Source organism: Corapipo altera, unplaced genomic scaffold (assembly GCF_003945725.1).
Source record: "Corapipo altera isolate COAL_440 unplaced genomic scaffold, ASM394572v1 53, whole genome shotgun sequence".
Taxonomy (NCBI): Eukaryota; Metazoa; Chordata; class Aves; order Passeriformes; family Pipridae; genus Corapipo; species Corapipo altera.
In genome coordinates this window covers 1,434,529-1,446,075 of record NW_020884900.1, presented here as the reverse complement: position 1 = coordinate 1,446,075, position 11,547 = coordinate 1,434,529, and the positions used below count along the sequence as shown (strand labels likewise).

Below are 11,547 nucleotides of genomic sequence, written 5' to 3'. Positions count from 1 at the left end.
GGGGGCAGGGGCGGGCGGCGCCGGGGCTCGGGCGGGCGGCGGCGGCGGCGGCTGGGATGAGCCGGCGGCGCGGCTGTGGGGGCAGATAGCGACCCGCGGGGACGCGGCCGAGTGGGGCTCGGAGCGGCGGCGGCCGCCCGGCAGCGCCATGGCCGCGCAGCGCGACCCGCTGAGCGGGTACCTGCAGCAGCCGCTCTCCGACCCGGGCTCCAACAGCGAGCGCAGCGCCGACTCGCCCGCGCCCGGCTCCGAGGAGGACTCGGCCGGCCCGCCGCGGGCCCTGCACAGCCCCGAGTGGGGCGAGGAGCGATTCCGGGTGGACAGGAAGAAACTGGAGGCCATGCTCCAAGGTGAGGCGGGGAGCGGTGGCGGCGGTGCCCTGGGGGAGTCCGGGAGGGACACGAGGGGGCCCCGCACCCTCCGTGCCGTGTCCTGCCTCCCCCATCCCCGCCGGGGCGGGTCCGCCTCCTGTCACCCCTCCGGGCGCGGGACGCGGCCCTGGCTCGGCGGGAGCCCCGCGGGCCGGTCCCGGCTCCGGGCGCTGTCGTGCAGAAGGCGGCTCCTCGGCCCCCCATCCCCGGAGCGGAGCGGCCCCGTCCCCCCGGGTGTCCGGACGCCGCTCGGGGCCGGGCCGGCGGCGCGGGTGGTGCCGCTGCCCGGCCCCGCCGGGGCTGCGGGTCGGAGGGTCCCGGTCTCTCCGAATTCCTTCTGTAAAAACGTAACATCCCGCTCGGGAAGGGCGGTTCGGGCTCTCGGCTTTCGAGGAACAGCTGTGTAGCGGGAAAAGACCTGTTGGAGCCGGGTGTCCTAGCCGGAGGAGCGGGGACGGCTCCGCAGAGCTTGACAGCGGCCGCCGCTGCCGCAGGACTGGCTCGGCCCTTGGCTCCGCTTTGTGGCTTTTTGTTTTTAGAAGTATTTTTTTCTTTCCTTGAGGCTGCATATTTTGTCCCAGTATGTTTTGAATTATCTGACTCTCAGTGGAAGTTACGTAGGCAACTTTTGACAAAACAGGAGTGGGCAGTTGCTGGTTTTGTTGCTAAAGAGCAGATAAATAGGTTTGAATCCGTTGCGGATGCTGCGAAGTGGGGTAATTCCCCCGGAGTGTTCCCTGCTGTCTGACCTCAGGAGCCCGTGAGAACGGAGGTGAGTTTCAGGTCTTGCAGTGTCAAATCTCAGGGTATGTTTGGATCAACAAGGAAAGGTGATGGTGATTTCAAGAAGGTGCACTTTCCTTTGGAACTGCTGTTTTGTAAATATTTAGTGTTACACTAACATGGTAACTCACGTATTTATGTATATTTCCAAAACAAATAAACCCTTGACAAATATTTCACTGGCGTGACACATGAAAGGCATTTCAGTCACTTAGTGGAAGCTTTAGGTGCTCCTTCCTGAGCATCCCCTGCCAGGGCACCTGCCCTCCTCCTTCCAGCGGTGAGAGGCTGTGGGAGCTAGCTGGGGAACAGGGGCTGGTGAGTTGGGTTGGTCACTGAAGAGCCGCGGTTTGACTTGGTGACTACAATGATTGGAATTTTTTTAATTGAGATTCTCTCTCCTGGGGGCGAGTTAATCTTTAATCAGCTAAAACTTTAGCACTAGTAGAAAAAAATCTCATTATGTAATGCAATAAAGAGAAAGGAATTTGGAGAAACAGAGCAGCATCAACTATTTATAAAGATGTGCTCATCAAAAGTGTCTTAAAACCAAAACCACATGGGTATTTCTGTGTAAGAAGTGGTAGAAAAGGGTCAAAAGTTAGAGTTCTGTAAGAAGATGAAGGTTACTTTAACTTTTTTTTCTAGTAGCTTAATAAATTCCCATTATCTCATCCTACACACAGTCCTTCCTTCTACTGCCTGGGGCAGTAAGCATGCAAGGGTAAACAAAGCTCCCAAGCAGAATCCAAATACTCTATAGGTTGTGTCACACAGCAGTAGCCAGTGTCAAAATGTGAGATTTTCTTTGCTCCTTTTAAAAATTTTATCTTACCTTTATAAGAGTGTAGTAAAAAGTCTATGACTGATAGAGCACAGCAAGTAAATGCAAACAGATTGCTGTCTGCTTTTTGGAGAGAGGTTACTGTATGTCCAGTCTAGAACATACGTGCTTCAGGTGATGGTTGGAGGAGTTTTTGCATCAGACAGTTATCCTTGTTGTGAAGAAAAGTTTATTTTGGACTCTGTAATAAGTGTTTTTGTGTGCAAACCTAAATTGTCTGGCTTATTGGTAATGAAAAACTGCTTATTAGGAAACATGAGGGAAACATAGTAGTTCTTTCTGTCAGAAAACTGAACTGTTTGTTAAACATTATCACTTTCTTTCAGTTTCCTCTCCGTACTTTACAAGTATTTATCTCATCTCTTGACTTCTTCCCAGATAGGTTTTAGTTATCCTTTTCTTGTAGAATACTTCAAGCTTAAAGTAGTGCTGCCAGGGAAAGAACATCATGAAGCCTGATCTGTGAGTGATACCCAGAAATTCAGAGTCAATTATGGTGCCAATGACAAGCCAAACTTGATTGTATTTTTTAACTTCTCCCACCTCCTGTTCTCTTTTCTTTCTTTCTTTTTTTTTTTTTTTTTTTGGTGTCCATCTTTTGGGAGTTGAAACTTTGACTCACCCTCGTAGGAAAGGGACAATGGAAAGGAAGCAGTGTGCCATCTCCAGAAACTAATTTTTATTAGGGAATTTGTAGGGTTGCATTCCCTATGGTTTCAAATACCAGAGCCTTCGCTGGAAGCTCTTAAAAATGTATCGTGGAAGAGAAACATGTCTGTAGTCCAAGCGGTGATAACCAGATTTCTTATTTCCAAACGCTAGCCAATTTTTTTGCCTTTTACTTTTTTTAAATTCAGGCTGTAAATACAGCTTCTTGGGTTCATATTAGATGCTTTACCAGCTACTAGAAAGCCTGTTTACATTTGTGAAAGTTACTTTTTAAGTGATTAAAAAAAGCTATGATTTCTTCTGGTGACCACCACAACTCTCTTATATTATGGAGGGGTGAGAACACATTGTCTTTAGTTCAGTTGTCTTTAAAGCCAAATTTGAAACGGCATCTGTTGAAGAAACCTATCAGGAAATGTTCTCATTCTTGCTCAGAGTGCCTTGTTTTTTTTGCTCATCAACATCTGTTGTTTACTGTGCTAATCGTGAAATGCAAAAAACTATCGGGGAGGAAGGATATTAAGCAGCTCAATGTTGGGCTTGGTGCTTCTGTTACTTTGTGGTTGCATTGCTGAATTTTATATGTGTTTCTGCTGTGCTTGTTTTCATCTTTCCTGCCCTTGACAGTTTGTGGATGTTTTCCTGATGGAGAAAGCTGATTTCAGGGAGATTCACCTGGGCATAGCAGACTCCATGGCTCATGGGGGGGCTGGGACACCTTCCTGTGGGATACAGAGTATCTGGAGTAAGTGCTATAGGGAGACCCTGTGTAGCTCTTTTCCAAAAGAGAGGTGATGCAACAAGTTTGCTACAGTTGTATCTAAAGAAGAATTCAAATTTGAATGGATGTGTCAGAAAATCTTGATTTGAGCGTGCTTCTGCTACCTTTTTTTCCAGTTTGAAATAATTGTTTTAGTCTATTTGGTGTTCTATTTGGAATATCAGGAAAGGCAAAAGCTGTGGTAAAAACCTTGAAAATAAGAACGATTTTTTTTCTTGTGTCCAACTACTGTGTATGACTGTTTTATTACTTGCACAGAGACGTCTGGCATAGTGTTCCATAAGCAAATCTCAGTCTTTATAGTGGGGTGTAAGCCATCTTATGTTGCATGTCTTTATCAGAGTTTATTGGTGAGCAGATATTTTTAGAGTAACTTTTTTTTTTTTAAGCAACATTGAGTAAAACAGATCAGGTGGTCTTCCCAGCAGTGACAGAAGATAGTATTTCACAGCAGTGCTATTAATTTAACTGCTCTGTACAAATTCTGGTAAATGCTCAGGTGACTTAATATTGTGGGATGAATTACTTAGTGCATGTTTAAATGCCTGTTACCATAGCAACTGAGTATTATTATAAAAATGCAAAACACTAAACTTAGGAAAGCTGCCCAAAAAGTATAATCTAACAGCAAATGTTGCAGCAATCAGTAGGCTTAGACAAGTTGGCCATGAACACTGAAAAAAAAAACCCAAACAAAAAAAGGCAACACCTTTTTCGCTTGCGTGGTGTGTCTTATCCTTGGTTATAAAGTGTTATGCCAGTTTTGCATTTCAAATAATTCTTTTTCTATGTCATGTTCTTGAACAGACATTGGAGGGGGTTTTTTATGTCATGTGTGTACAGCACATGCTTAAATACTTTGTGGCTTTGTAATTCACTATCACACAATAGCAGTTTGATAAAAAAACAGATCCATGCTGTTTTTTAATAAGAGCCTAAATCTAGCAGTGGTGTGTGGACCATATTATACATGGCTCTTTCATTAAAGAAAACAAACTCTGCCTGTTAAAATTCTGGTTTTCTTCTGTTTTGGATTTTTTTTTTATGCATCATCTTTCATTTTGAGGATTCGTTGGGGTAATATTAGGGATCTAAACTTTATGGGTTGTGGTTTTTTGTTCTGTGTCTTTGTTGTTTGGGGATGTTTTTTTCCCATTGTGAGGTAATTCAGAGTTTACCTGACTGTTGATAAATGTATGAAGAAAAGCACAGACCTGCCTGCCCAGGAAACTGGAAAGCACTCAGCACCACAAACACCCTGTTTGCTCTTGAGCTCATTTCACAGAGAAGGTTGTGTTGCTACCAAGTGGACACCTTGGAAAACAGCAGTGGATTTAGTCCTGACTGCCATTAGTTATGGAGTAGGCCAGAATAATAGGAATCATGTCAATCTTAATTTGCACAATGTAGACTTGACTTCTATAAATAATAACAGATCACTTATTATTTTTCAGGCAGTAAGGATGAAAGCAGTGTGACTCAAATTCAGTGAGAGCAGTCAGTACAAGCAGCTCTTTGGGCTGTCTTTGTGTAGCTCTCTGTCCTGCCATTGCAGCGCTGGGTGAGCACTTCCCTGTCCTTGTCCCTCAGTTTTGGTGCTCTTTGCCTGTCGTGGGGAGTTAGGGGAAAAAAACCTCAACTAGTAATTTTCCACTAAAACAAGTCCTTTTTTTCTTAGGGGGAAGTGACATAAATACTTAGATCATTTTTTTGCACAATTTAATCTAAGTGCAGTTTACTGTAAATCTACTGGAAATCAATTGTTAATTTATTTGCCTAAAGGTCACCCCTGAGGCCATTGTCCCATCTTAAGACTGTACTTGTGCAATGCCTGCTTCTGATGCCTGAGTGATAACCAGCTTTTGTTTGCTGAGCCATCAGGTGAAACTTGTATTTAAACAAGTGTATTTTCCCTACTTAATGCATAATTCTGTTGGAAAGTGCACTTCAGTACTTTTCATAGATTTCTCCACTAGTTTGTTCCATCTACAGAGAATGATAAATCCATGTGTGACAGGCAAAGTTTGAAGAAAGTGGAAGGGGGAAGAAAAACACTTTTATTTGAATGTACTAAAGAAGACAGATATTCTAGGAAACCCAGGCCTCTGCTGAGTGTTAAAAAACAATAGTTTTATTAGAGGCTAAACCCTGGAGATATGACTTTTGAGCAAGTTAGCTGCCTAATAGGCCATTGTAATGGTCCTGACTATGATGGTTTCTGTGTAGGGAGGGCAAGCTCAGTGTTAAATTTATATTGGGGTTTTATGTTTAAATGGCTAAGCAGGAGTTGCTGCTATTCCTCTGGATTATTTTTGTGTGTGTGTGTGATGGTGACAGAAATTTATATAATAAAACTAAGTGTACTGTTGTCCTTCAAATAATTAGTGTACCTTGCTTGCAACTGAAGTTAAAAATACTCAGAGGGCTGTTGATTTACAGTCCTGTTTACAGCTCTCATGTCCCTGTTGGATCTTCAAGGGTTATGAACTATGTCTTGTCTTTGACCAGATTTGTACTGAAATACCTTCTCAGACTCTTTATTTTAGTAGGTCCTAACCACAGTTTCTTTTCCTAGAGGAAGAAAATGTGGGTTTTTTCTACTAAGTTGTGAGATTTCTGTTGGTGGTTTTATTATTTTTTTTTTTGTTCCCTGCAATGTATCAGCATAACCTATACAGGGACATAGTTGTGGGGAAATTGGAACCTTCCTAATAGCATTTACATTTGGTCTTTAACTTACATGTAGCAGGAAAAAAAATTCCAAGTTCTTTGTCAAGCTTTCAAATCCCTAAAGTGCTGAATAGTCTATTTCTACAAAAAATAAATACATTAAATGAATTTGTGTGACTTGTAGCTTAAAAATGTTCTTGCATTCCATTGTTAACAATTGTAATAATACCACTTTCTCAAGTTTCAGTGTTTTTTAAGTAGCACAACGGACTATCATGGTTTGGCATGGACTGCTAAGTTAAGTATTGCTGGCTTGCACATTCCTGTTGGTTATATTGTAATCTTTACCTCTGTTGGAAAATATGTCCTGTTTTGAGTACTTATTTCAGACTCTTGCCTCTATGCCTTGTCAAACAATGAAACATGCTGGTTTTCTTTAATTTCAAACTTCTGTGTTGAAGAACCAATGGCTTTTTTCAATTTAACATCTTTATAGTAGTATCCCTTACTGTGGTGACTTTCATGAACTTTGAGCTTAAAATCTAATATGACTAGACACGAGTTGGAGTTCAGCTACCAAAAATACACACAATTAATAAGCTATCTGAAGGCATGAGCTCTTGATTTAAGGATTTCTTCTTTAAGATGCTGCCTATTAATCAGTGGTAGTTTCTAAAATAATTTTGACTTTAGCAATTCATTCTTTGAACACAGCTGCAACTTTTGTTCAGTATGTTTTCATTTGATGGGGCTTTCTTTCTCTGGCTCAGACCAGTGTGACTGTATTGCATGGGGCAATGTAGCTCCACGTTTTGGTGACTTTTATAGCTGATTGATGTAAAGATGTCTACAGTGATATCCTCTTTACTGGAATGGGAATACATAATTTTCAAATAACTTTTTCCATGTTAAAGGCTTATTGACATTGTGAGGGAATGCTCAGGAGTGAGAGTGTTATCTCTCTACCTATATAGTCTAAGTAATCTGAGTATTCAACAACTTCTTGTGTGAAAATGTAGTTTTTGGATATGGGTGGAAAAACTCTTGTCTCTGCAGGAAAAGATGGGTGTGATGGATGGGGGTTGAAAGCAAATACATGAGAGAACACTAGGTGTCTGAATAAATCAGATAATAATATTGCCTTGTAGCATAACTTTGCTTAGTTTTTCTGTGGCAAACCAGATTTTGTGAAGAGAGGTTGATGGGCATGTAGCAACTGGCCTGTCCTAGTTATTATCCTGCTGTGCAGCTCTCCTGTAACTGAGTCCAAGGCACAGAGCTTGGGAAGGCATGGGATAGGCATGTGCCTGAAGGACCTTTACTGGGAAACCCACCTGAGTGAGTGCATCCCTGAAATCCCTGAGGGCAATGCAGGCAGCATGGGTAGCAGACAGGTGGAAGTGCAGGGCTGTGATCTCCCTGAGGCCGAGGATGTATAGTGGGATTCAGTGATTGGATACAGGCTCCTTAGGATGCACAGGCTGGGATGCTGAGGAGGAGGTGTTGCCTTTTGATGTGAGACAGGTAAGCTTGCATGGAGCTCTGCTTGGAGCAGACCATCAATTGTGTGTGTCAGAGGATATAAGCAGATGGAGCCAGACTCTTCTCAGTGGTGCCTAATGACAAGACAAGAAGCAAAGTTTCATTTTATGACTTTTCCTCTTTTTTCTGAAAGGAAACAATCCTTAAAATCTGGAGACTTGTCGATTCTGCAGTGTTCAGTGCTGAAGTGAGGTCACTCATGTCTTTCGGAGACCAAAGGAATCAAAGGATTCTTAACAAGGCTTAATATTAACTTACTGCCTGAGATCTTACTGAGGCATCAGGGTTCACTTATGGGAATGGGATAAAGTAACTGGATGTTCAGTGGCCGAGCAGTGGGAGCTGGCTGTGGGCTGGGGTGGCCTCGCTGGTTCAAGGGGTGTAGTTCATGGACTCCAAGCTATGGATTACTCTGCATCCTGCTGAGCTTTGCCTTCTTGCTGATGGCATGTGAGCAAGTTGTGAAAACAGGACTTGGTAATACAGCTTAGATTGGAGCACAGTCCTGTTATCTCTATTGCTTGGATTCTGTTGTGTAAACCACAGAAATTCCTGTTGCTTAGTACCCTTCCTGGAAGTGCCTTTCTTGCACATGTGAGTGTTAACAAACAGGAGATAGATTGTTCCTTAGGTTTCTTTCATTTCAAGGGTGAAAGGCTTCTAAAATATCTTTATAAATGTATCACTTGTGATCAGAAAGACAGACAATAATAGATGTTGCATGTAAAAGGCATGAGATTTCCACTCACTCTGACAGCCTTCCAAATGGCCAGCTGCCAGCAGCTGTGTCTCGAATTTGGCATCTTGAGATCAACGGTTTATAAATGCTGTGGAGTAAAGCTCCTTTTTTATTGCTTAGCTTGTTTGTTTGTTTTTGGGGTTTTTTTAATTGCCCAGGCTAACATGCCCTAGAACTTTCAAGATCAGATTTTGACCCATCCTGTTGGAGGCTCTGAGCTTTTGAGGCACACTGGGGTCACTTGAGGAGGTGGCTTTCCAGGACACTCACACAATCTGTGATCAGCTGAAGATTTTCTGAAGGCATAATTAGTGCCTGATAAGCAATGGCTGTGTGTGCAGTTATATGTTTTGGCTGTTACCTTCTCTAGAGGGGCTCAGATGCAACCTGGTAGTAATGTTATTGGACTACAAGGAATATCCTCTGTTGAGCTGCTTTGAGACCTCAAATAAATTGCTTTTTTATTTTCCCTCCATCTGATTTGACTGCTGAGCCTTTTCCCAAAGGCAGGGAGCTGGTCACTGTAGTTGGTGCCAGACATAAGGCAGCCTCATTCTCCATTCCAATGCAATTCCAGGATTTACCTGGTGTGTAAAGGTTGCAATAAAAAATACTCCTTATATATAAAAGTTGGTAAACTTCTATGGAGAAACTTTTCCTCAAATATTAACTCAAGAAAATAGTGAGTCCCCATTCTTCTTTTGGCTTTTTGCCTGTTGGGAACATGTGTAGATGCAAGTGAGGAATGAGCCATCCATTTTCCATTTACTAAACTTCCCTGCAGGCCAGGCCTGGGAGGCTTGGTTCCATTTTCCACTAAAACTATGTGATATGAATCAGGTCTGTAAGAACTGTTTTCTAGGAAAAATAAGCAGCAATCTTTGTGCTTATGTGGTTATTATTGTCAGGCTTGCAGTTGTATGAATACTGAAGAATGTTTGTTATACTGTGACTTTTATAGGTACTTTTTTCCCCCCCCCATCCCATAGAAAGGTTTTTCTGATTTGTTTTTCCTGTGGGCCTTCCCAACACTTTATTTAAGAAGCTGCAGTCCTTCTCTAAAGCTTTTTGACTTGCAAAGATAACTTTTATTTGTAGGAATTATAATGCCACGGAATGTTTCTGCTCTAGCTGTTACAGTATTACAGAGTTTTTGAAAGCAAAAAATTGTAAATAAAAATAAGTGCTAAGGGAAGAAAAAATGAAATGTCATTCCAGATCATTCAAGTGACATATATGCATATTTGGAATACATACTTAAAAAGATTGAGCTGTGTATTTTATTTTCTCACTTGGTGCACAGTATGTGTCAAAGCTTGATTGATTGTCTGTACTACTGATGACAAGCAGAACAAAACCAAAATACCATTGTGTTGCTTGTGGAGCAGGTCAGATCAGGGCTTTGTCTGATTAAACTTCAGTCTTGGAAAGGAATTATGCTATATTTCCTTGTGAGGAAAACTTGCAACACTTTTATAATGAAGCGTAGCTAAATGGTTTATGGTATAGCACATCTGAAAACTGGTATTGAGCCAAGTAAATCTGGCCTGAAAGAAGCCATGTTAATAGATAATTGGAGGGAGAAGTTGGTAATACTAACAATTTATCCTGGTTTTTTGAAGTGTTGTTTTGGGCTACTGGAACATATGAAATACATATGGGATTTTTTTCTTCATTTAATAAGCATATAAGTGAGTGGTCTGTCTTATGATCTACCTGTCCTGTTGTTATCTCACACAACCACAGAATGGGTCAGGTTGGAAGGGACCACAGCAGGTCATCTGGTCCCACCTCCCTGCTGTAGCAGGGTCATCCCAGAGCACACAGCACACTTCTGGATTGTGTCCAGAAGTTCTTGAATATCTCCAGTGAGGGAGACTCCACAGTCTCTCTGGGCAATCTCTTCCAGTGCTCAGTCACTGCACAGTAAAGAAGCTCTTCCTCATGTTCAGGTGGAACTTCCTGTGCATCATTTTCTGCCTATTGTCTCTCGTTCTATCTTGCCATGTAAAGCTTTAAAATTTTTGATTGTATTGCTAGTCTAAAGTTTCATGGTGAGGTTACTAGATATTCCAAAGTTTTAAATATATTTTTACCTCTTCCTTTTTTGTTTATAAATATTTTTTAGCTCTACATGTAGGTGATACTTTTTTCTGTTTTAAGGAAACTTTGTTTTTGGCAATCTGTGTTGTCTTTCTGAATTAATGGTTTAAAACTAACCTTTAAGTCTTTTTCCCTATTGCCAATGACTTTGTATGAATGAAGGGCTTTGATTATGTCTATTTTTATTGGCTCTGTTCTGTTCAGACTATGCCTGCAATAAATTTATGGCAGTTGAATATACGAGGTTGGTAATTTAAGACTAAGCATCTTGAGAGAGGTAAAAAATGAAATCCACAATTCCAAAACAAATATTAGGTCAATTATAAGTGATGCAGTGAAACACTTTATATGTTAAAGGAAGCTTTAGTAGATTGATGCCTTCTGAAGATATTCCCTGGGACCTTTATGGTGAGATATTTGTGTTGCTTGAGGGTGTGTAAGCTGGGATTCAGTGAACTGTTTGCAGGGTAATTAAACCAGGAGCTTTGTTGTAAGGTAGTTCCTATGCAGAGAGCTACAGAACCATGGTGAGTGAAAGGTTAACCACTTGCTGAAAAGAAAGTAGTTAAAATAATCTGTATTTAAAATCATATCTGTGTGTGTAATACATAGATTTAAATAAAAACGTATATATGTATTCATGTGTAATTGAAATGGATACATTTGAATGCCATCCTTACTGTGATATGGAAATACTTTGTTTCATCTTGATCTGCTTCAAGGAATATGAGACTTGCTCTCACTTCTTCTGAATGCGTGAGTGCATCCATGGGTGAGAAGTGCTTTAGATTGGTGGAATATTAAATTACATGAGATGGCCTCTGTTTATATGCCATTGGAGCAGTTAAAATAGCATTGATTTAAAGAGTCTGGATGTGGAATACATTTTTTTTAAAATGCTGTTTTATACAGTGGAAAAGAATCTTGGTATGTCTTTACTTTTTTAGTAAAACAAACATAAGTGCTGTTTTTCCTTAGTAAATTTACTTCCAGAGTGTGTGTAAAATAACGGATAAGAGAGAATATGTTTCTAATCTATTCCATG

At 41.5% G+C, this 11,547-nt stretch overlaps 1 protein-coding gene across 2 annotated transcripts in view; it reads left to right on the top strand.

The window, feature by feature from the left end:
- BICC1 (BicC family RNA binding protein 1) overlaps nucleotides 1-11,547 on the top strand; it is a 102,141-nt gene that overhangs the window by 454 nt on the left and 90,140 nt on the right. Inside the window, exon 1 of one of the 2 annotated variants that reach the window (XM_027649533.1) lies at nucleotides 99-350. The exons of the other annotated variant lie outside the window; for it this stretch is intronic. Within the exon in view, the coding sequence (XP_027505334.1) occupies nucleotides 149-350 (202 nt within the window). The 5' untranslated portion in view covers nucleotides 99-148. Of the gene's footprint in view, nucleotides 1-98; nucleotides 351-11,547 lie in introns of those variants that run through there. 2 annotated transcript variants of the gene reach the window in all.